Genomic DNA, 26589 nt, shown 5'->3' with positions numbered 1-26589 from the left:
AAATACTTCAGAACCAGGAGATCCAGGTCATGTCTTTGGCTGACTATACCACTGCTGGTATTTCCACAACATTTTTAAACTATATTTTTTGATAATGTGTACCAAAAAGAAAGATGAACTGCAGGATTTCATTTTTGCAGTGGCTAAAGGTGGCATTAGTGGTAGGTGATAAGCAATGAGTTAGAAGATAGGATAAGACAAAAGCAGAAGATAGATCGGGGAGGAAAGGAAGAATGCATTCAACTAAAAGCCAGTCATTTTAGAAATGAGGTACAGGGCAGTTCTTTGAGCAGAGACTATTGACCGTAGCGTGTGTTTCAACATTTGTTTAGTAAACCCAAAGATTGCTTGTTTTGTTTTCCTTAGGGTGTAGAACTTTTGCTGTTTACTTTCTTACAGCAGAAAATTCTCATTAGTGTTTCTAGAAAAGGAAGTATATGTTGCACAGAGATACCATGTGTTGGTTCAATATTTTATTAGCTTCCTGGTACTGATTCTTGCCATTCTGAAGAGGAATGTGCTCCAGTTGTCTTAGACAGGAAACTACTTCGATTTTAATAGAAAAATCTTCGGCTGTGTGTCAATGATAATGAGTAATAAATTCCCAAATTGCTTTCCTGAGGAAAATAAACGTATTTCCCTTTTCTAATTTTTATACACACATACATAAATATTTGTATAAGCAGTAATACTACGTTACACCTGTTTTGTGGATTTGACAAAATGTTTATCCACTATTTTTTTCAGATAGTACTACTGATGATATACCTTACTCTACTGTAATTCTTTCAGTTTCTGAGGAGGTTTTTAAGAAATGCCTCCAAGGCTCACATACCTGTAGTTCTTCTGCTGAAGTATCATATTCACCATAGGTGTGTTGCTGTGTACATAGCAAAATCAGCTGAAAGAGCAATGTAAAATGGGGTTTAGTGTGCTTTCATGAAAGAAATCAGTTTTAAAGTTAATGCAACTGAAAATACTATGGTTTAGAGAATATATTGCTTCTGTATGATAATAGATGGCATGTAGTTCTACATACCAAAGAAATTTGCTTCCCAGTTTATTGTTAATCTTTGAGAATCAAGATATTTTTCTCATAAAGCTGAGAGAAACTTAGGTGAAGTTATGCATGATCAGACCAGTTGGAAGGTAAATTCAGTTCTGATAGATACTGCTCACAAAAATATTCTGACCTAATGCATTTTAAAGGAATCACAGTAGCTGAGAACTAGTGGAATAAGACATACTGTATGCTAAGTGCATGTTACGTTCACTTTTTGTCATTGCTCTGTAATTCTCAGCCTTTTTCTATCTTGTTTGGCAGAATTAAAGTTCAGAGATATGCTTTTATGAAATATTTTTAAATCACTAGCAATATTGATTGAAATAGGGACTTCTTGTCTCATTGTCAAAGGCTATTTCAAAATCCCTTATGTAAGGCAGTGTACAGTGAAGAAAGCCTTATCGGCATGTTAACTGATTTGGAAGATTGACAGAGATCATCAAGGTGCATAGAGCTGTAAGAATTGTTGAATCAATGTTACAGTATTTTGTTGTTCGCAGATTTAAGCTGAGTCACTCAAGCCTAACAGAAAAAGCTCCTGGCAAAGCTGGATGTCAGATACTTCATCAAGTCTCATGGGTTTTGGGAAATAAAAATAGATCAGTGAAATAAGGGCCAAGTCCCAGTTTTAAAAAGCTATATATAGGAGTTAGGATCACAGAGTAAGTAAAAATACTTCATTCAAAAGGCTTCCTGCTTTTGAAGTAATTTCTGGGCAGGATTTTGGAGATTGATTTTTGAGGAGTAAGCTTAAAATTCTTAAATAAGGAGGTTCTAAACTTTCCTGCTATTAATATTACTTAGTTGTTTATAAACATCTCCATTCCAGTTCAGTACCAAATGAACTGACTGTTCTTCCTGTTTGGTATCATAAACCTTCCTGACTTATCATTCCCTTCAAGGAAGCCACCCTTTCTTCCCATTACTGCTTTTGCAGACCATCCTCTCTTGCACATAATTATCTGCACTAGTTTCTTATCCTCCTTGCAGGCTCATGAATGGAATCATAAAGTTCTACTCTCTCATAATTTTCTTGACTTGCCTCCCTTTTGTATTGCAATTAATCCTTATGGGAGCTATTGTAATTTAGATTAAAAAAAAAAATGTAGTCATAGATACGTGTTTGATATCTCTCAGGTTGAAATGACGAGGGTTTATCATGCTCCTGAATGGAAATTCTGAGTATCATAAACAGATGACAGGGTCTCCCATGCTGCTGTTGTCTTATTTTAGCTGAACTCAAGTGTGAAATAATATTACTGTGGTTACAGGTGTACTTATTTATCCTGGTTATGTATTAAGGTATTTTAGTTTCAAAAGGTTTAACTTCTGCATATTTCATTATTCTTCTATAACACAGCTGAACTTCAGTTGTAAATTGGAACTAGTTGTTGTTTGCAAGTAAATAACCATCTTTCCTACCACCAGAGAGCATTGTAACCTCCAGAAAGAGTTAGGCAGGCAGAATGCTTAGAAGACTGTAAAAGTTCTGAAAGATTTGTCTGTGTCAATACAAAGACATACTTCTTTCTTAAACAGGCAATTCTTGATTTTTTTTTTTTTAACTATCAAGTAGCTATTAAATTGAGGTGCTTCAGCTTCCTTTTGGGGAGTATTTTGTAGCAATTGATATAGTACTTGGTAATCTCTTATATTTGACAATGAGCCAGTATTTTTCTATGATTGTTTTAACCTATACTTTAAAACTACGTTGTTTACCTCTACTAATGTTTTGAACCCCTTGCAGTAGATGTTGTGTAAACATGGTGCTGGAAGTTACGATAGTCATCAGGAGCAATGACATAACTCAAAACTGCTATGAAGATGAGCAGAAATAATGGGGAGTCTTCTGTGAGCAACAGTTACGGGTTCTGATGTGACATGTGCTGCTGACATTGGCATGGGATAGGGGAAAGGAAAACATCATGCTCCCTAAAGAAGCCTGCAGTTGAGGAAGCCAAAATTTGTATGATAGCTTTGCTGCACACAGTGTAAGACCATGTTTGACACACAAAACCAGACTACATCTAATCCCAAGTTAACCTCTGTAGCTGCATGTAATGGAAATTGGAGGAGCCTCTGCACCGGCTTCTTCAGTATGTTTATCTGCTTCTCTTGCACTGAATTATTTGCTAATGTGGAGGTACTGTTGGACATGATTCAGATCTCCATAAACTAAGTTGCTATCTGCAGCTACTTGACTTAATATTAAAAAAAACCAAACCTTGAAATATTGTTCAGATATTTCCCCAGAGATTCTGGCCTATAGACACAAATTTCATTTCACTGATGAATTGTATGCTGCTTCTATGTTTCTTCTATGTATATTCAAGACAAATTAATTTCATATCTAGTATATTGTATCATCTGTATCTCTTCTACAGAGATACTTAGAGAGGTGCTATAGTTTTCCACATACTAGAAATCAGTAGAAAAAAGTCTGTAAGAGAGCAGTGAGATACAGTTAACAGAACACTGCATGCAGCTCTTGGACACTGATATTAGAAAGTGGCAAATAATGTACTAACTTGGGGAAAAAACCGAAAGTATAGGCAAAACTGATGGACAGAGAAAGCTGAATAATGAAAATGCAAAGGATAAAAATGCTTGATTTAAATTATCCAATAAAGTTAACAAATTGCATTGTGAATAGTAAAAACAGTAAAATGATTTAATTATTAGTTGATCTAATAAAAATATTTTCAAAACAGAAGCTGAATATTGTATCACTTAGGAGTCTGTATTTGTGTATATGGAAGGGAGTGCATAAAGCAAGTGTGATCCAAGCTAGGGAAAACTAGAATATAGATATGGAGAATATGTTTCTTTTCTTATGATGCTAGTTGCCATAGTTGCTATTGGTGCAGCCAATAAACACTAACTACGTGCTTCTAATAGAAGCTGATATTTTTATTCTTTATGGGAGAAGGAAATTTACTTTGTCCTGTCACCAGAGCAATTCTTAGGTCCCACTTTTCTGTGTGTCACTCCCGTGGTAATTAATATGCGGAGCAGTTGTGCATAATTTCTCTGTATCTGCTTTTAGAAAAACTGAACAAAGTTGGAAAAAAGTGGTCAAATGTTTGAACAAATTCAGCTTAAAAACAGCGGTTGAAATCCTAATTCCATTAAGTTAGTTAACTTCAGTAGAACCAGGATTGGATTTCACACTGTGGTTTACATTTGCATGAAATAATTAGTTAAGAAAGAGACATGGAGTGTTTTAACTGTACACAAAGTACTCTTTTTTTTCGTTTTTTATTTATACATAGGAAGATTTGGCTCACAATGCCAACTTCATTATCTGTTAATATTCCAACCTCATCTTTTTCAGACTTTCTTCTCTGTTGTGAGCTCGAGACTGGGGGTTTCTTTCTGGGGGGTTGTTTTCATCATTAAATCTAGCTTTAGTGATGCTTTAAGCAGTCCTACTTACAGTTGACTTGCATATCCAAACGACATAGAACTTTAGTCCTGTAGAAACAGTGTATTACGTAAACTATTTCACACACACCACAGTGGTGTAGCCCCAGCTGCAGTTTACCCCTTTCTCCCCTAAAAATTCCATGTACTTTAGCTAAACATTTTTCAAAGAAACAGAGATGCAGGAGAAACAGGCAAATCTTTTCACCAGTAGTGTGATTACAAAATCCACAGAAAAAGGCTAGAAGGGTAAAATTAAAAAGTGAATGCATGAAATCTGTCTCCAGATCTTTTGATTTGTAGCGTGATAGCTGCAGTTGAGGAAGAGTGTTAATAATTTTAATGTCACTAGATAATGGAATTGATCTCAGGCTTTCCAGATGGACATGCCACCATCGCCATGGGATTATAAATTTTAGAAACCATGAAAGAAAAAAATAATTAAAAGTTTGCACAGTCTGTTGTGGAAAGGATGTCTCAGTACTCCGATAGATACCTGCATCACTTTGACAAATGCCCAGTTTCTGTAGTGAGAGCCATCTAACAAAAAATGGAAGAGAAAGTGCTTCATGTGGGCATATAGAACTGTGGGATCAACTGAATATTCAGCATTTATCAGTTATCAATTCCTTACAAATCAAAACCCCAAATTTTTCAGGGTAAAAATTAAAGAGGATTTTAAGTGAAAGCACTACCATTGCCTACCTCATAAGGTATGAAAGACTAAAATTTGATCTCTGGTCCCTATTAAAATTATTGCTGTTCTTCAAAATGTCTCAAGCATTTTATACATTAGATACTTGTTTTGGAAGTGTTTGTTCTTTTGTAAATAAAAGATGGTTCTGGGATGAATGGAAAGAATTCCTGTAACGTCCTCAGTTTATGATTCAGTTCTATTTAATTGCAATAGGTGGAGTTTAGAGGTTTTGTACATACATACAGCTTTCATATTACGTTGAACTGCAATGTTAGCTGGCATGTTTTCCTTTATAACGCATATGAGATAAATATTTAAAAATTATGTGTGACAAGATCACTTAATATCCCTTCCCAATTACCTAACCTTTCTTTTTGGTTTAATATGCACACTTCTATGGACTTGGTTTTATTCTTTTTACCTTTAAGAAAAGCTAGTGAATGTTACTTCTTTATCTATGATTCCACATACTATGTCACTAACATACTAACATACTTTTAAAGCCCATGGAGAAATACTAAAAACGTGTATCGTCATTTCCAGTTCATAGCTCTACTCTTCTAATTGTTCTGAATAATTTAATTTGTTATTTCTTTTGTTCCTTGCCTTATAAATAGCTTCATAATAACAATAATACTTGACTTCCTGCTTTTAACTTGTACTTACTTACTCGATTTTTACCATTGGTGCTGCCCTTCCTTTTATTTTCTATAATTTTTTTCCATTTTTATTTGTTTTGCTTCCTCAAACTGTGGAAGCCCTGAGACCTCTCCTGTTTATACATAGAATAATTGTAGGAAATGGTGTTAATGAGCAGGAGAAAGTCATGTTCCCAAGTCAAAGTTATAAATAATTATGATTACCTTTGATGATACTGTATTACTACAATTACTTTGTCATGGTTAAGATTGCAGACATGTTTTGTTACAACAGTCAGGCAAAATATTTCCTATCTCCTGTAACCCTGTGATCAGGAGTACATAAATTTTTTATATTGGAAAAGAAGACAGCAGAGCTAAGCTGTGCAGAGGAATAGAACATTTGCTACCAGTAAGAACTGTCAGGAAGTTAATGCCTTGCCTGGTGAAAGGAGGCATAGCAAACTTCCTGAGGGTGAGGGTGCACTTTACCCCATCATCCAAATCATTAATGATGTTCAGGAGAATCAGACCCAGTATCGACCCATTTTACCACTGCTAATTACTGGCCTCCAACTGGCCTATGTGGAAGCCTTTGTTTTAAGGATTATGGTGCTTGTCTTACCTTATAATATCAATGACCTTTTGAATGCGCTCTGGTATTAAATAAATTAAAATTCAAAATAGTTAAAATTAAAACCCTCATCTTTGAAGTTCCTATTTCATCACCTCCTTGCAAATAATGCTGATGATGAGGTCTCGTCAGTCCCTGATGTACTACAAGGACTGTCTGTCAGTGCACAATTACTGAATTTTCTGTAGGTTTTGATCAGTCTTGTATTCAAATTGACAGTGCAAATTCATGAAATTACAACCACATCTCTCACCAGCTGTTTTTGAATGGCCTAGAGTTTTAATATTTATGCTGTGATTCCATAAATGGCATGATTTTGGTAGTAGGAAAGTTCAATATTTTTGAAAGGAGAGGCGTCACAATACCATGACGATGCAGGTGATTCAGGTTTTGAGGCAAATAATATAGGCAATATAGCAGTGATTTAAAATTCCGACATCTGACTTTTTAGGAACCTACCTGTACCCACATGGCAACATGTGTAGTACTTTTCTGTACAGAAATGAGCAGCTTGTGTCACAAATTGCATTTGAAATTTTGTTGGTCTGCCCATTATTAAATTTATTGTAAAAGCTGTCTTAAATTTACTTACCAGTTTCTGTGCATTTTGTTTGAAACTGAAATAAATGTACAGTAAAAATAAATCTGTAGAGCTGTTCTGCTGTGAGCTTCTGGGAATTCATGTTACAAGTTTCTCCTGCCTTCCTGCCTGCCTGCCTGTCTTCTTTCCTTCTTTCTCCTTTTTTCTCTCTCTTCCCCTCTCTTTCATCGTGTACATGTTAGTTATCCCACTATGGCGGTCCTATTATACCTGCTGCTCAATCATTAATCAGCACGCTGTCATCTCATGTTTCTTCCACATTTCCTGCTTCAAGTACCACACCCAAATTGTCAAAATACTTTCTTCTCCCTCTTATGACCAAAAAAGTGCAAAGTTTGTCTTCCACCTTTATGTTTAATTTTGGGGTAGAAAACCTATTGTAGCTTTTAAGTAATAGCAACAAAAAGGGGGAAAGGAGGTTCAATTTATTTCCTAATTGAATTTACAGAAAATTAATAGGCCAATTTATTCCTTTCGATTTCTGTATATAATTCTCTACAGATAAAAATTTCTTTTGTATTTCTGTAGGCTAACTGCAAATCTTACTAAGATGTCTAGGACAATTAGTAAATTATTATTCACCCTCATTTTACCATCTTGAATGGTTTTGATTCATTTATGACAGTTACAAAACAGACTACTTTTAGAATACTGAAATATTTTAACCTGCCAGTAATTGTATGTTGATAAACTTCGATTAAAAGTAGAGAGATACTGGTTTTTACTCAGATTAGAAAATCACGAATTAATGAAGTGTTACTATGTATCTTTGTCAAACCGGTTTCCATTGCTAAGACTGCTTTGCTGGCATATCTTACTTGTGCCATCCATTGAAATATTTTCCTTTCTAAGTAAGGAACACCTACAGTGTAATAATTGCTTTAAATTGTGGTTGGTTCTTCTTTTTCTCTTTGTTTTTGATTTTCCTTATGACTTTCTCTTAAAAACTCAAGAGGCTGGGTTTTGTTTTGTTTTTTATATTCTAGCCACAAAGCTTAGGATTATGAAATAACCCTCTTGTCTAGAAGTATTTGGTTCTATTACTTATCTGCTCTCTCTTCCTCCAGCTCCAGTTGCAGTGTTTTTCATCTATTTCTCATGCTGGTTTTTTTTATTATTAGTCTTCAATTAATTATTTTTAAACGTAATACAACACATACTAATATTAGCATTAGGAAATGTCTATTTAATAAAACAAGAAATTTATTTTCTATGAAACTTGATTATCGAGAAGACAGCTCTTAAAGCTACTTTGCTTTACCCATTTCCTTCAAATTCATCGTGAAAGGTTTTCTTAACACTGATGTATGATGAACAAGTGAATATGATCTTTGATGATATCTGGTCTCCTTCTTCAGATGTTGCCAACTTTGTAAACAAGTTCAACTAATATTTAATGTCTCTGTACAGAGAAATAAATGATATTTTGATGTTGGAAGGTATTAATTCAGAACTAATTTCAGAATTAACTAAACTGAGGCATCCTCCATATGTAAAAGTGAAAGGACTGTTACAGTGACAAGTGTTGTGTCATAAGACAGGTTGAATAACGCCATGATATTATCACCAAAAATACACTTGTTAGCATAATAATACGCTTTATTGTTGAGTTTCATTTTAGTTGTTTCTGTAAAAGATAAAGTACTCGTGGAAATTTTTGCTTAAAAATTGTTTTCCTTACTATGAATAGTACAGTCTACTTGTATGACCGATTTTGGAAATTAAAAACATCTGAGGTTGTGAATTATGTCCACTGCAACCTTCTTAGGCACAAAATGAAAACTTAAGATCTGGCCTATCTTGGATAATTGTCCAGCTTGGATAATCACATTTTAGACACTCAATTTCATTTATAATTCAGTTAATATCAAATGCATTTTTAAGGAATAATAAAAATCTCATTCATATCATAAATGTATCCATATTTGTGCTTCTTATGTTCTGTAATGTTTCAAGACTGTAGGAGTGGTTCCATGGAATCAGCAGTGGTACTATTCCTGTGTGCATCGTGTCACTGGGGACTTCTGGAAAGTGTTTCTCACTTTCCAATTGCCCTAATATTATAGTATTTCCATAAAGTTACTTATCATCCAGTCTGATGACTATCCAGACCCTTAGTTTTCATAAGGACTAACACTAGGTTTGCTTCTTGTAAATTTCTTTTTGGAGTTCACTCTCATGGTGTAGCCATTACATTATGACAAGTGAAAAGGCTAGGTAGGCTATTGTGCAGTTGTACAGATCTAATTTTTAAAGGGTTTTCTTGTGGTTATAAAATGTATGCTGTGTAAATCTTTTGATTTTGAAAATTTGAATTTCAGAAAGAAAAACCAGCTACCTGTAGAAGGTTAAGTATTGCTATAAAATTGCAGGAAGTAATAATGTACTCTGTTACGTTATTCACATTTGACAAAAATGAGGTAGGCTTTCCTGCCAAATGAAATAAATCAGCACACAAAAGATATTAATGGACAAGCCTTTGTTTCAAGATATAAATGAAGTACAAGGGGAAAAAAAAACCCCAAACATTAGACACTCCTAAGTCTCTCATTTTCCTCAGCACATTACATGTAATCAGCAGTGCACAGGAAAAATGAGTTATAAAAATCTACAGAGATATCAATGCAAAGAAGGTTATTATAGTCTAAAATGACTGTGAAGCAGTTATAATCAAAATAATTGTTCAGAAAAATACAGACAATAACTATGAAGTTCTAAAAGAGTTGAGAAAATGCAGAAGGAAAACATTAGGTGCTGCTGATAGGAATGTTTTTGCCCTAGAAGCAGGCATTGTAAAGAAAACCTCAGAAATAGGAAAAAGGTGGGAAAAAATAGATGATGTATTGATTTATAGCTTTATTTCCATCTTCGTAGTCTACCACTTTGATTCTCTTCAGGAGCTGTGCGTTGTCTACTGTGCCTATCTTTATCTGTTTTAAAAGAGCTGGTACAGAAACCTTGTCTTACTAGCAAAATGTAGGATGCATAGTAACGTACCTCAATAAAAAGCAAAGAAGATAAAAGGTTTATAATGTGTCAGTGGATCTGTATAGTCTCCTGAGCCACCTCTGGGCTGCAAACAATAAGTTTGCAATTGCTCAGTTTTCCTCCATTTTTACCGCTGTAGTTGACAAGTTCTGTATAATGTGTGACAGCAACCTTGGGGGTTTTGTAGTAAAAATGTACTCAGAGCAGGCAGGTGAGAAGGCCCTAAAATGCAAAAGTGACCTTGTTGCACCTCAGAGCAGGAGTCTGCATCGGCATAACTTTGCGCCATGCAGGATTGTTGATCTTGTTTTTATACAAAATACTGCATCACTTAAAGATGCAAAACATTCTTGAAACAGAAAGCTTGAGTTTTGTTGTATTCCTCTCTTATCTCCAAACTCATTTCCAGTCTCTTCTTCAGAATTATCCATCTGAGAAACAGTTTCTCTTTAACTAAAAATTGAGATTCATACTTAGCACATTTCTTAGAGTTATTCAACTCTAAGAAATAAACTTATTTGCACCAAACATCAAGTATTAGGAGACCAGAAGTACAACTGTGAGAAGTGATAACGTTATAGCATTTGTGCTTCACTTCTCTACCTCCAAAGGGACTTCCAAGTATGCCCTTTGAGGTATGAGTGATCTGCGTCAGGGTCAAGAAGTAAAACAGGAAGTTCAACTCTGACTCATTAGCATATGTTAAGTATGGGAAATAGCATATGTTAAGTATTCTGTTCGAAGTCCCAAAGTCAGTACTGCTACTCCTCCGCAAAAATAAATAATGTATCCAACTTATGCCAAATATTTGTATCTACTTCTTGGTATACCTTACTGTGATTGTGTGTTTGTTCATTAGTAACTGACCATTTTGCAGACTATAAAAATGAATATACTCTGCTGATTCTCATACTGTCTTGTTCATCAGAAATGACTGTGCAATAAGTAAACATTTAATCTTACTTTATATCTTTATTTTCAAGTATGTGTATGTGAAGGCATTGGTGGTAATGAACTGTGGTACAAAAAGTGTGAATATATTTTTCTGTCCAGCAGTTTATTAAGAACTTTATTCTTGTTGTGTTTGTACATTGCAGGACAGCTGTCGCTTGTTCGAAAAAATGTAGCTGTAGGAAAGTAAATAGTGTGAAGGTTTGTGGGGTAGCACTACTTAAGTTAACTGCAAGCACTGATTTCCTTACCAAGCTTCGCAGTCTTTACTGGTGCAGCAGTACACTTTTTCCGCTTGAACCACTCTGCAGTTCTGAATAGAATGCTGTGTTTTTCTTTCATCTACTGTGACTCATGCCACAGTTGAGCAAAGCACTTAGAGAAAATTAGGAACATAACAGTTACCAGGTTACATTTTGTGAGGGTAAGAATTAAACTAGAAATGCACAGATGTTTGGAATTTTGAATTAGGAACACTGCAATCAACAGTGTGTTTAACCTTACAGCATTTAAAAAAACCACAACTCCTCCCGGTACCTGAGAAACATATTTTGTATTTGAATGTAGTTGTGTTATTTTGGAGAAATCTATACGTTTATGCACAGATCCTTTGCTTACCGACTTAGCAACCAATTTTTAATTCAACCGTGTTATAGTGTGTTAAAGTAATCTAGATGTTTAAGCCTTATTATACTTTTATATTTTCTTCCTTTCTTCTACTTTTATTACTGGAAGTTTGCCCATTGGTTATTGTGATCTTCCTCACCTTAGTTCACAGGAATATGTTCTTCACAATGCTATAAAGCATTTTAAATGGTAGCACTTAACTATCATGATAATGAGAGTGAGCAGTGCAATGCAGACTATTTCTGGAATGAGAATGCGTCTTTCTCTTAGAGGTGGAGGAGCTAAAGGTTCCATGGAAAAAGTGCGCTTTTAGCTAGAAGGTAGCTTTCGTACTTGTGTTCAGCCGCTGAATACGATGATTTAGGACTTACTTTCTTACTTTTTTTTTCTGGTGCTTTTTGCAAAATTTTTAAGTCCGTCATCTGAAAATTACAAAATGCTTTGGAGGGAGTAATTGCATGTCACTAATGCTTTGAGGTGGGGAAGATTATTCATTTTACAGTTCAGAAGAACTGAGCAATATCCAAAACTACAGATAGCAAGCAGAACACCTGACATTATTGAGAAATCCATACTTCATCTAAATTGGATTTTCTTGGTTTCCTAGTACTTTTCATCTGTAAAGGTGGAGTTGCATTGTATGAGGAACTGAGAGAAATTGCTGGCATTGTAGTTAATATTGCTTCATTAGTATTCATAACGTGGTAGCTAAAATAATATGAAGAAATAAGTAAAACAAAGTGTAAAGAAGGAAGACAACCCAGAGTGCATGGAAGGATGTTCTCTGACCCTCTGATATTTTTCCAGTCTGTTACTAGCCAAGTGCTGTTTGCTGTGTTCTCCACATAAAGCAGCATATACATATCAAGAAAGTTCTGAAATAGGTGTGTTTTGATCTGAGCACCACTGGAAATTGCCTCAGGTGTTTGAAGGATAGTGTCTTACAGTCCAGAAAAAACAACAGTTTCACTTGTAGACTTACCCCTTCTTTATTGACCAGGTAATGGACTATTTTCATTGAATTAAATATATAGAGGAGATAAACTGATCCTAACTGTTCACTAACTAATCACTGGCTTTTATTACCTAGGACTGTTGTAATTGCATGATCCAGGGAGGGGACATAAAATGGCTAATTAGTTCAGTGAGGTAGTTTGTCCTGCTGGTTTAGTAATGAGGAATTTACTCTCTTGTTTTGATTTCCTTTAATTGATGGAATTCCATTGAAACACGAGGTGTTAGTTGCTGTGTAGTTTCTTTTGGGATGGTGGAAGGAAGTGGAGAGAGGGAATAAGAGTATCCTTAGTGAAAAGTTTATGAGTTTCTGTTTTTACTAACAGACATGAATCCAGGTGGTAACAGCTTCTAGCCTCTACTTCCTCTTTTAACTGGCTATTGGAGTTTTAGCAGAAGTCTCATGAGCTAGCTCTTGAAGTTTCAGTGTATTCTATCTATATTAGTGATTCCTAGTCAATGTCCTGTTTGTGTTTATAGGGACTGCACACCAGTGCTTAAAAATGAAATTTCATACAATCATAGAGTCATAGAATAGTTTGGGTTGGAAAGGACCTTAAGATCATCCAGTTCCAACCACCTGCCGTGGGCAGGGACACCTTTCGCTAGACAAGGTTGCTACAAGCCCTGTCCAACCTGACTCTGAACACTGCCAGGGATGGGGCAGCTATGGTTTCTCTGGGCAACCTGTGCAAGGGCCTCACCACCCTCACGGAGAACAACTTCTACCTGATGTCTAATCTCAGTCTCCGCTCTGTCATTCCACCTTGTTCTGTCCCTACAGGCCCTTGTCAAAAGCCTGTCTCCAGATTTCTTTTAGGCCCCTTTAGGTATTGGAAGGCTGAAATTTCCAATTTATGTATAAATTTTCATTCCTGAGTAGTTGGGAGGAAGGCATTTGTTTCTAATAGCACTAGGAATTTACATAATCTTGGTATTAAATAGGGAGAGTCAGCTTTTCTTTTACAATGTACTTGTTCTGTAGCAGCCTAGTGTAATTTGTGCCCCATTTTTTTAAGTTTCAGCTTTCAAAATGTGAAATAGGGATTATTTTTTTTTTCTCATTTTCTATGTTAAAGGTACATACTGATTTCGTGGAATTACTGCAGCATGTAGCAAATGCTGTATGAGAACAAAAACTAATGCCCCAAGCAGAAAGCACCAAATTCCATGCAATTGTATAGGTACTTCTTCAGGATATTGGTTTTAGGAACATTTAGGAGAAAGAAAAGAACACAAGTAGAATGTACTTGGTTTTTAGAGAAAAGAAGTAGAGCATAGTTATCCTTGGGGTTTTTATTTTTGTTTTTTAAAAGGCTGTCTGGAAAGTGTCATGATTTATTGTAAGTATTTAACACTGAAATTATCTGCGATATTGACACCTCATAGCTGTTTTCAGCCATCAGCCCATCATTTTTAGATTTTCTTGTTTTCCCTCGTTCATGTCATCTATCATACATACCTGAATGTTACTCTTTTGTGTATATTTCATGTGGAAGGTTAAGATGTGATGGCTTTTTTATAAGCCACTTAACACTGTTATACTAGAGATCTTTCCTTTTATTTGTAGCAAATTGAAATTAAATAGTATCCTGGAAACTGGAAGAAAATTAAATGTTAGTTACTAATTTAAAGCAATGGATGTAATATTTTTAAATGCCTTTTTTTCAGATTCTGGCTATAAATTCTTTAATAAATCACAGGAATCAAAATGCATTTTTTTGTAGTTTTGTATTTAGACTGAAAAATATAAACATCCTTTTAAATAAGGCTTCACATATGAGTAAAAATGGTGAAAAAATTGTTTGAAAAACCTTAACCAAACCCTCAGAATAAAAATAAATAAATAAAAGTTTAAAAGCTTGATGTAGCTGTAGCCTTCAGTGTAACAATGTTTTCAGAAACACTTTTAAGCACGCAAATATACTTGAGGAAATCTGGAAAATTTAGCAACAAATCACTGAGGATATGAAACATGTAAAATGGCAGCAGAAATGCTAACAAGATACTCTAGCTTTCAGGACATTTATTAGCCTGGGGAATGTAATAATAAATATTAGTCAAATAGACATTTTGAATAAATTAAAAGTAAGAGAACCGAGAAAAGAAGAACCCAAAAAATACATCTACAGTGTATGTAAGTGACTGGTGATGGAGCACTTAAAATGACATTGTGCTCATACTGTTTCACTCCACTGAACAGCAAGTTATTAAAAGTGCTAAGTACCTTTTGGTGGGATTTAGCAAGATTTTAGGTATCACTGGATCTGCTAAACATTGGCGGTTTCTGTGTTGTCCAAGAACTAATTCCTCACAAGAACTGTGAAAACTACCTGAGAGGGGGATTATACAAGTCCCTTTAAAACACTATGACTAAAGAGAAAGAGAAATTCACATCTGAAATATTTTCTAAGTGAGAGAAAGAGCATGCCTTACACATCAGAGGAAAAAAGCAAATTTGCTTAAGTCAGAAGTAAATGTATAAAGTGCTCAAATGGCTTTATTAACATATAAAGTTATGTGTAATAGATAAAAGTAATGTATTAAGTGCTCAAAAGTAAATGTATTAAGTGCTCAAATGGCTTTATTAACACATAAAGTTATGTGTAAAGATAAAAGTAATACATAGTATTGCAACTTCAAAAATGTGAGAATATTAGCTAAAGGGACAAAAAGGTGTTAATACTGTGATTCTCATATCTAGCAGTAGTACTTTTATTTTGCTCTTTGTAGCTTTACTAGTAAGTTAAGTTTTAGCGCAATGCATTCTTTTCTATCTTATGTTAATAGCTTGATGCTTGCTATTTTCTAAATTTTACTGATATCCTGTGGGAGATGGCAATGAAAAGCCATCTCTATTTGATACAAATTGAAACAAAAAGAAAGAAGCAGTTAGCGTGGAAAAACTGATAGTGGACTTGACAGTTGTGTCCACCCGCACAAGCTGTGAGCCATTAGCTGATCGCTAGGCCGTGATTCCTCCCTTGGCACTTGTGTGTAGCCTGGCAGCTTCAATTGTGTAATTGTGTGACCCATTGCCAGCTAATAGACACCTTGAAAACCACTGTTTCATGAAGCAAAGACTTTGTGTATCTGTGGTCTTTCAGAAGACCTACTGTTAATTTACATATATCCTGAACATAGTGTCAAAATCTCTACCAACTTTGTGAAATCCCAGCTTGATTTTCATGCAACTGGTGGTGGAAATTTTCAGCAATGATGAAAAACACTTCCTCTAGATGACTCTGAAAGCAAAAGAATGTCACATACAAAACAGACAAAAATTGTATGAACTGAGTGTAATCTTTGTAAGCATCACATTGTGTACTATTTACGGTATATTTTCCCTAATAATCAGACTTACGTATGAGGAATAAACCTATGACAGTTCAGTATATAGCTTTATCTTAATCTGACTCACAACATGTTTAAATGCTAGGTAAGGCTGAGGTAGGAAGATATCCATGGTTTTAATTAACTCTGGGGGTTTTTTTTTGAGATATGACCTCACTGCTTTTTCCACTCCTTATGTGCATCTGTCACAAAATCTAGACTATACTAAGACAATAAAAAAGGTATTGACTGAAGTATGATTGGAACCAAAGCCAAAAATTCCTGAAGTTTCTTGGTATTACTTTTTACAGATTGGATACAAGGACTAATGATTTGGTTTTGTTTCTCCTCCTTTCACCAACAAACAGTACCACATGGGAACATCAAACTATGCAATACAGTGCATATTGAACTGTTTTGTACATTAGTGTGTATCTTCAGCTGGAGCCTGTGACTTCAGTCTTGTTTTTAAGTGGTTCGTCTTTTCTAACTGCAAGAATAACTGCATTTAAATCCCTTCAGCATCAAGCTCAGGAACTGTAAATGTTCCTAGTGGGAGAAAAGTCGTGTGAGTCACATACGTTAAAGTTCTTAAATCACGTTACAGTATTCACACTCAAACACAGGCTCTGTCTGCATACCATATAGTATAGTGCAGTATCAGTATGGGTCAGTTGATCAAAGTAGATGTAGATATACCAGCTTTAGCATCCTTAAATATGGCTCAAGACTTACTTTAGACAAAATGTAGTTCAGTCCTTTGTCATGAATGTCCCCACCATGCATAACGTTTGAAGCTGTCATTGCTTCAGACCTTTCTTCTGCATAAGCTGCAGAAAAAATCTGCCCACAGTGGGCAGGTTTTTACATTAGTTGCTTCCAAGAGTAATGTAGTTTGTATGCACCAAAATCATTCTTCAAAACCAGTGAATGTTCATTACATGCCCAGGGAATTTACTTCAGAACTATGTTATAGCACTGATACAAAACATTAAAGCTAATGTAGTTATTCTAGAATATTTGCATAAGACAAGCCATTTGTGAGCATATGTCCTGGGTTCAGCAGTAGCAGTCATACCACAGCACATCATGCCCGGGATGTAACTGGGACTTACCCAGAAGGGCTGGCTCAGTTGGGCTGGGTTTTCGATGAGTGGTATTGTATTCTCTTCCTTTGTTATTTCCCTTATCATTATTATTATTGGTGGCAGCAGTAGTGATTTGTGTTATACCTTAGTTATTGGACTGTTCTTATCTCAACCTATGGGAGTTACATTCTTTCGATTCTCCTCCCCATCCCTCCGGGAGCAGGGGAGGGGAGGAAGAAAGGGCTGGGGGGGGAGTGGACTGCAAGGCTGACTTGGTGACAGGGTTTAAACCACGACAGCATATTAGCTATTTAAGCTGAAAACAAACATTTTGAATTTAGTTTAACAATACTTTGCCCATGATACTACTAATGTTACAGATTTAATTCTGTTGCTTAATGTTTGTTTTCATTTAAAAAAAAAAAGTGTATTTTATTAGATTAAGATGAAAATACGTTATAAACAATGAAATGTAATATACATTTAGTACATTAATAATATATTGTTAGCATGTATTATGTTTCCAAATATATGCTGTAGAGAAGCCACAGTAGATCTTTTATTATGTATTACTATGGGCTGTCTCCTAATCTAAAAAAAAAAAAAAAAACAAACATATTTGAGATGGAGGAAGGGAAAGAAACACTCTTGATTTTCTGAGCTTCTCATCCATCATTAAGCCAAATTTCCTTTTCCTGTAAGACTAAGTAGCTTTTCGGCTTTGATGGAAACTAATGCTGGATAAGGTGGGTAGAGAGAAGATGGAGCCAGTTCTCTGATTTCTCAATGTGTTTTGTAATTATGGGAACATATTTCAAGGTGCTTCTCCAAATCTACATAGAATCTGATTTGTAAATCTGCAGGTTTATTTTTGTGACCTCAGAGGGCAGTTGTGGTGAGTTGACCTTGGCTGGTTGCCACAGACCCACCCAGACACTCTTTCAGTCCCTCTCCTTAACAGGACAGGGGACAAAGTCAAGACAAAATAGCTTGTGGATCCCCCCAGTTCTCACCAACCTTGGTGTTCATGACATTATTTCTCACACTTTTTTTTCCCTCCATCATTCCTCTTTTCCACAGCTGCCGTGTAGGGTTTCTTATCCTTTCTGAAATGTTTTGTGAGAGGCACAACCATCTTGGCTGAGGTGGTCAGCTGTTTAAAATGTCTTCAAATAGTTTCAAATGCGTAAATATATGGGTGTTTATTTTTTGTTCTAATTTAGAGACCTGGCTGCAAGGAACTGCTTGGTAGGCGAAAGCAACATTTTGAAAATAAGTGATTTTGGAATGTCCCGGCAAGAGGATGATGGTGTGTACTCATCATCAGGCCTAAAGCAGATTCCTATCAAGTGGACTGCTCCAGAAGCTCTCAACTATGGTAAGAACAGACCTGTGTCTTCTTGAAAAAAAAAAAAAAAAAAAAAAAAATGAAAGCCAATCAAAAGTAGTATAAGAAGAACCAGGACTACACCATGGGCAATATTTGAGTGTGTTTGTATATATATATGTTCCTAGTAATATATATAATATATATAATATATATTAAAAAATACATAAAATATATATTCGTATATATTATATGTATTCATAGTAATATAGATAATATAGATAATATATATAAAATATATATATAAATAATATATATATTCCTAGTGCCCAGTTCAAATCAATAATTTTTACAATTATTTTAATATTTCAATCTTATTTAAGTTATGTATAAAATACTGGTTTGCCTTCAAAAAGAATAAGGCAACAAGATCAGAATTGCTATTATGCAGCAATAAAATAATACTTTAGGTTATGGTACTGACTCATTCTAGTAGACTACCTAGTTAAGCCATCTAAATCATGATTGTTACCAAAAGGTATGGCAAGTTCTGTTTCTTTATGGCAGTGATTGTTCCAGCACATCTTTGAAAATGGTAGGAAGTTTTAACACACTAAAACGCTCTTGTTGGATAAAATATTGCATTAGAGAAAAGTACAGTCACCGACTTAGACTTTTTTTTTTAACTGCAGCTTTTTTAACTGAAGCTGCTATATTTTGCTTTTTAGCTTATATGAAACTAGAAAATTAAGTTCTAAGTAAAGTGGGCTCTAAAGAAGCAGCGTATTAAATGAGCAATGCCGTGTTTTCTGTGTAGTTCTCTCAACCAGTTTTTCAGTTAAGTCCTCAGAAAAAAAAGTGTTTCAAACTCTTCATTTGAAGTGTCCATAAATATTTCTGCTATCTCAAAGCTTTTTTCCTAAAAAATTATGCATTGGAAATTGCAAGTTGTGACTTATGATTGAAAACAAAATGCTTCTCATTAGTGCTTTTGCAGGAGTTAATGTCACACCACCATAAAACGGATCTTCCCTTTGGAAGGCTAATAATAAATTAATAACAGTAATCACAGAATCATAGAATGGTTAGGGTTGGAAAGGACCTTAAGATCATCTAGTTCCAATCTCCCTGCTTTGGGCAGGAACACCTCCCACTAAACCATGTCACCCAAGGCTCTGTCCAACCTGGCCTTGAACACCCACAGGGATGGAGCAATTACCACTTCCTTGGGCAACCTGTTCCAGTGCCTCACTACCCTTACGGCAAAGAACTTCTTCCTTATATCTAACCTGAACTTGCCCTGTTTAAGTTTTAACCCATTACCCCTTGTCCTATCACTACAGTCCCTAATGAGGAGTCCCTCCCCAGCATCCTTGTAGGCCCCCTTCAGATACTGGAAGGCTGCTATGAGGTCTCCACGCAGCCTTCTCTTCTCCAGGCTGAACAGCCCAAACTTTCTCAGCCTGTCTTCGTATGGGAGGGGCTCCAGTCCCATGATCATCCTCGTGACCCTGCTCTGGACTCGTTCCAACAGTTCCATGTCCTTTTTATGTTGAGGACACCAGAACTCCACACAATACTCCAAGTGAGGTCTCGCAAGAGCAGGGTAGAGGGGCTACTGATCATAGATCATAGTTGATCATAGTAGATCATAGGGGTAATGATCATATCTTATCAACTGTTCTAAGAGATATCAGTGTTGCTAACATTCACACACTTTTTCTATTCTAGGTGTTTGTTCCAATGCAAAAGTGTTTTGAATTTTACTTTTGTTATTTCAGAAATGCATACAGTTTATTTGATACATAATGGAAATCCATCTTTCTTAGCCATATGCAGTTCAGTGTACTACATTAAACAGGAAACAGGCTCTAGTGACAATACCTTCACTTTGTACTTTTGAGTCTATTGTTTTCATAGTACAGGAAAGGAGAGGATAGTTGATTAACATCTACTTATTTTGTGTTTCCTAAAATGCATAAATACTCAAGCACCTTTAAGTGATTTTCCATGGTGTCTGGAAGGTAAGCTCTCTCAAACATTTGATAGTGTGTTCAGCAGTCTAATACTCAACTTTCAAATGTCACAGAAGGTTAATAGCAGTCACAGACAGATTTTAAATGAAAAAAAAAAAAAAAAACCACCAACCCCACAGGATGTGACATCTAGAATTGCCAAATTAGGGCAAATGGAGTAGTTACAGAATTATGTCTGAAGTCATAATCGAAGTTCTGATGTTACTAGAGCTTCTGTAAGATTGAACCTTTGGTGCTGTTCCATGATGTTATTTTTGCTTGGAGCTATATGATTTCTATCACTTCCAGCAAGTGAAAAAATTGCTCGAAAAGCTCCTAATAAAATTACGTATTTTTGCTTTCTATTCTCTCAGAAATAAGAAACACATTTAATATGTATGTTTTTCTAGTACAACATTTTGAGTTGTTTGCCAAGATAATAAATTATTGTGTGGAAGGTTTTGGTTGTTTTGGTTTGTTTTGATTTTTTTTTTTATTGTGAACGAACAGACCTGTTTTTTCTGCCAGATAATGTCATACTGAAAGAGATAATTAACTCTACAGAACTTGCACTCTCTTTAAAAAACCCTAATCACCTATCTTTTATCTACTAAATTATTTCAATAAAAAGTGTTAAATTACTGGATGCCTAACTCTGAAGAGAGTTTATACATGGACAAAAAAACTAATCTTACTACAAACAGCATAGTGAACATCTATAATTACCACCTAGAAGGCACACAAGCTAATGTAGTGCAGCTGGAAGTGATTTTTAGTTTAACAGTAAACTGAACTTTCTGATGTCAGAACAGTTGTCGTATCATCAACTTTCATTGTAATTTACGTGTATTTTCCTTTCTTCAAGTAAGAAATGGCTTAGTTTGGTTTATTTAATGGTAAGAGATGAAGAAACAATACATTCACATTCATAAATATTTAAAGAATAAAGACACATATATACAAAGTAATAGTATGGAACAGAGAAAAACAGTCATGAAAAATATTGAAAATATTGTTGGGTATGGATTTTTAAGATAACAATTTCACATATCCTGCTGCAAAAGACTAGAAGCCTTAGCTTTCTGATGTGAATCCATCCTTCTTAATATGACTCCCTCAGTGACAATAGAAATATCTCCTCCAAGATTTCTTTTCCTCCATAATATAAAGCTTCATTCCACAGAGAGGTTTGGAATTCAGTTATGTGTCAATTACCTAATTTGCTGTATCTGAAGCATAGCTGAACATAATGGAACCAGCAGGCCGGATTTTTTTTTTTTCTCTCTAACTGATTGGGCACGTCAGTTCTTCAGGGTAAAAATTAAACAAGTTGAGGCAACTGTAATTTTCAGAGAACAGTTTCTCAAAGCGTGAAAACCAGGCCCTCTTTGCAGTTACAAACTGCTGATTGTAGCTCCTCTCAGAATTCTCATTGCAGTGTGTTGTTAGGGAACTGGGAAAGGTGATTTTTTAAAAAGTATCTTTTGAATTGAAAGGGAGGGAGGAGGAACTGACATTTTTCAAAAGGAAAATAGTATTTTTGTACACAAAAAAGGAAAGAAATTCTTTAACTTCCTTGAAAAATAACTAAGGTCCATCGAATAGTAGAACTTTAAGTTAGCTTATATTATGCGTAGGTATTGACCTTAACATAATCTGTTTCTGATTCGAAATACAGGATACTGATAATCTGCAGAATGTATTACTAGTAGCTTCAGCTTTGTTCTGCTTAAAGCTTGCCAATGCAACCTGTAACTTCACCTTTACAGAAAATTTGGAGCCATAATTATATGAAACGTTTATGTCTCTGTACATTAAGTTGAGGGTTTTCTCTCCTTTTCTTAGGGAGATACACATCTGAGAGTGATGTATGGAGCTTTGGAATCCTTTTGTGGGAGACCTTCAGTTTAGGAGTGTGTCCGTACCCTGGAATGACCAACCAGCAAGCACGAGAACAAGTCGAGAAAGGTAGTTATTTGTAGCAAGTGAAAGAATGATCCATAGATCCATAAGGATATAGTACATACAGTATAAAAGAGCAAAGAAGTAACATGTGAGTTATCCAGCAAATTGGGCAAAAATATATTTTTAATTGCTTTCTGTGATGATTAGTGTGATATATAAGCTTATATACTTACATACTTATATACTTATACTGACCAGTGACTTAAAGGACAGAAGACTTACAGCATGTTGGTTTTCATTGTGGCAGAATTAGAAAGTGAGACAGAGAGTAGGGTTTTACTGCTGTGCAAAGGAGAGGCTTGACCAGAATGTATTGTTTAAGATTATGCTAATGCAGATATAAATATTCTAAACTGCCAGAAGAAAAAATCTGTATCATTCCATCTTCTCTATTAAAGCATTTCAGACAAGGATTTAGCAATTATGGTAGAAAATGGTAAGCTAGTTGAGCACTGAAAGCCACATTTCTTTTATATAAAATAATCAAAAGGCTTTTATTTAAAATAGCTAATAATTTTGAGCAGAATTTCCAGGCTTTGATTTATTTTTATCATCTTTATTGGCTTCTCAGAACTTCTGAACTTTATGAAGTACACATAAATAGGTTCTAAGCTAGGAAAAATGTTAAGTGATTAAAAATAAAACCCCAAGCATCTAGATTGCTGATTTATACAGATTAACCCTGATTGTTATAAACACTGTAGATGACCATCAAGGTTTCTCCTTCAAAGGCCAAATCAAAAATCTAGTATTTGCCAGAGGAGAGGAATGTTTGCAAAAACAGGTCTTACTACCTAAGTACTGAGATTCTGTTCTAATCCACTGTGCATAACAATCTCTTAAAACTGATAAAATTCATAAAGATTTGGAAGTATGCTTATGCTTTTTCAGCTATTTATACTGTGGGGAAAGTAGTCCTGCTGGCTTATCAGCAATTTTTTTTACCTTTTTTTTTATTTGTTTTTAATGCAATTTCCATTTCTCCCATCATCCTGTTGTCTTGGTTTTCAGTATATGATAGCTCTTCTTTTAGGACTGTCAGCTAAGACACTCCAGATTCTCTCCCTGTTCATCTATCTCAATTACTCAGTCAGTAAGAGCCTTAAGTGAATTTAGTCACTTGAATGCTCAATTTAAACTGGGATAATTTCAGTTCTAAATAACTATATAGAATCACTTAACTTTAAGGACAAAAAATGGTTGCTGCTGTCACTGTTTTGAAGAACTAGTTTGTAGGGGAAACTTTGGGTGAAGGAAAAGATTTTTAAGTAGTTTCATATTATATTGGCTGTAAGTGTCAACAGCCCAGCCATTCTGCTTTGAAATCAGATGCGTTAATCCAGACATAGAGCATATGCATGCAATATAATAAAGTAAGAATGTTTTGATTTACCTGTTGCATGAGGCTAGTATCATTTATACTGTGCATTAGAAAGGGAGATGAAGAGAGTCGTGGATCTGCGTTTAGCTGTAGAGTTCTATGTGCCAGCTCACTTTACTGTCCACTGCCTGTCATAGTTCATAGAATAGCAGATTAACCGAATGGCTGAGGTCTGTGGGGACCTTTGGTTGTCATCTGGTCCAGCTGTCTGCTCAATCAGGACCCCGTAAAGCCAGTTTCCCAGGACTGTTCCCAGATGGCTTTTGGATATCTCCATGGATGGAAATGCTGTAACCTCTCTGGGCAACCTGTGCCAGTGCTCAGTCACCATCACAGAGAAGTGTTTCATCATGTTCAGGAAGAACTTCTTGTGTTTCAGTTTGTTTTCAATTTGTGCCTTTCTTCCTGTCACTGGGCAACACTGAAAAGAGCCTGGCTCTGTCCTTTTTGCACCTTCCCTGCAGATATTTATATACATTGGTGAGTTCCTCCTGACCCTTCTCCAGGCTGAACAATCCCAGCTCTCTCAGCCTTACCTCATGTGAGAGCTGCTCCAGTGCCTTCGTCATCTTAGTAGCACTTTGTGGGACTCTCTCTGTTATGTCCATGTCTCTCTGGTACTCAACACTGGATCCAATACTCCAGATGTGGCCTCACTACTGCCAAGCAGGGGGGAAGGATCATCTCCCTCGACCTGATGGCAACACTTCTCTTAATGCAGCTCGTAACACCTATGGCATTCACCTTCTTTCCCACAAGGACACATTGCTGGTGCATGTTCAACCCTTGGTGTCCACCAGGACCCCCAGCATGTCCTGGTGCCTGGGGTTGTCCCTCCCCCTGAGCTGCAGGACTTTACTCTTCCCCTTGCCAAACTGCATGAGGTTCCTGTGGGCCACTTTCTTCTCCAGCCTGTCCAGGTACCTCTGGATGGCAGCACAATCCTCTGACAGAACAGCCCCTCCTCCCATTTTGGTGTTCTCTGCAGACTTGCTGAGGATGTACTCTGCCCAGCATCCAGATCATTAATGAAGATGTTCAATAGGACTGGACACAGTACCAGTGAACCTTGGGATACACTGCTAGTTACTGACTTCCAACTAGACTTTGTGCCACTGATCACCTCCCACTGGGACTTGCCATTGAACGAGTTACCTACTTTCTCCCTGGTCTCTGGAGCCTAAGATTCATGAAGGACAGTCTTGCTAGGGAAGACTGAGGCAAAGGCAGCATTCAGTACCTCAGAAATTTACTCCCATCTTAATGTTTATTATTGATTTCCTCAGTGCGGAACACAAAGAAAACCTAGAGGGTAGCTACTTCCTAAGATACAGGAAACAAATCTATGCAGGTTGCTGCCTTTAGGGATGAGACACATACTGGCAATCTGCCATGCCCAAATTAAATGTCATTGGTAGCTGACCTTTGATTAGTTTATTACTTACCTATCTCTAAGGCTTTCCTCATGTTATCCTGAAGATCTTTTTTAATGCAATGATCTTGAACTTTACTTTTTTTCTTTTTATATTTGTCAATATGCATCAGTTGTCAATGCTAAACATTTTACTCCCGTTTTTTGTGTACCAGGTTACCGAATGTCAGCACCACAAAAATGTCCAGAAGAAATACATAAAATAATGCAGAGGTGCTGGGACTACAAGCCAGAAAACCGGCCAAAATTCAGTGAGATTCAGAAAGAGCTGTCTTCAATCAAAAAAAAAGTGACATAGTGATGAGCAAGTGCCAAACTCAATGTGTGGGACTTTATTTGTCCAGTGAAGTAATTTTTTTCCCCTCAAACACTATGCATTTATACAACATTATTTACAATATTTTTCTATGATTACTTTGAAATTAACTGATTTTCTGTATATATGAGTACCATCTTGATGATGTCTACACCTGCATTAAAGACATATACTGCAAAATGTTATATATCCAGTCACAGTAATCATGGAATTGAGGATACACATAAATAGAAAAGCACATAGTATAGATTTAAGGGACTGTGGCTTCTATCTGTTTTACAGCAAGTAACTGTTAGTGACATTTTTCAGAAGTTTTCTACTCTAAGCTGTGTTCCATCTCTGCTATCTCTGTCCTGTATGTCAGTACCAGCAGCACTCTAATGTGGTGACTGTCATACATGTTGGCCTTAAAACTGAAGACAGTTTTGACAAGTATTTCAATTACAGCCTTTGAGATTTTTTAATTTCTTTCTGCAACTGATATTTTAAAGTGATACTTTGATTTAAGGGTGAAGGTCAGTTAGATTCTGGATGCAAATGTGCTTACTGAACAGTGAAATCCAGAAATTTCTTTTGTAGAAAATTGAGTTACTTGTGCATTTCTTACCCTACTGTACTAACTACTTTGACTTCTGATGTGATTTACTTAAGCCACGCCTTTTGTTCAAACAAAGACATCAGAATTCAGTAATATATCCTTTACGATGACCTACGTTTGTTTAGGAAGTATCAAGTAGCCAGTATCAAGTCTTGACTATACAGGTTAAGAAATACTACAAATTATCTGCTTTCCAAAGGATATGTAAAAGCAGTAGGCCAGCAGAAAGAGTTTTACTAACAGCAACAAATAACAAATATTGATCTTAGAGTAGTTAAAGAATGTGAATTGCTAGATTTGTGTATCATATTGATTTTTTTTCCTTAAATTGGTAATAATTCTCAGAATGCAGCTGAAGCCTAGAAAGTTTATGCTAAGCAAAAGTTCATTCCATGCATAGTGTCCAAAGGAAAATGCTACTTCTGTATGGCATAAGGAAATTATTCAAGCAACCCAAATAAAGAAGTATGCCTCTGGCAGGCTTAGCAAGGCACAGTA

At 35.8% G+C, this 26589-nt stretch overlaps 1 protein-coding gene across 1 annotated transcript in view; it reads left to right on the top strand.

Annotated features, from left to right (window-relative positions):
* The window catches only part of FER (FER tyrosine kinase), a 166161-nt gene extending 140141 nt beyond the window's left edge, over positions 1–26020 (top strand). The window contains exons 18-20 of the mRNA XM_080636602.1: positions 18281–18435; positions 22245–22367; positions 25333–26020. Of these exons, the coding sequence (XP_080492728.1) occupies positions 18281–18435; positions 22245–22367; positions 25333–25475 (421 nt within the window). The 3' untranslated portion in view covers positions 25476–26020. The remainder of the gene's footprint in view (positions 1–18280; positions 18436–22244; positions 22368–25332) is intronic.
* Positions 26021–26589: the final 569 nt, after the last annotated feature.

Source organism: Psittacula echo (genome assembly GCF_963264785.1).
Source record: "Psittacula echo genome assembly, chromosome: Z".
Lineage (NCBI taxonomy): Eukaryota > Metazoa > Chordata > Aves > Psittaciformes > Psittacidae > Psittacula > Psittacula echo.
The sequence above is the reverse complement of the archived record's forward strand: the minus strand, read 5'-3'. Positions and strand labels throughout refer to the sequence as shown.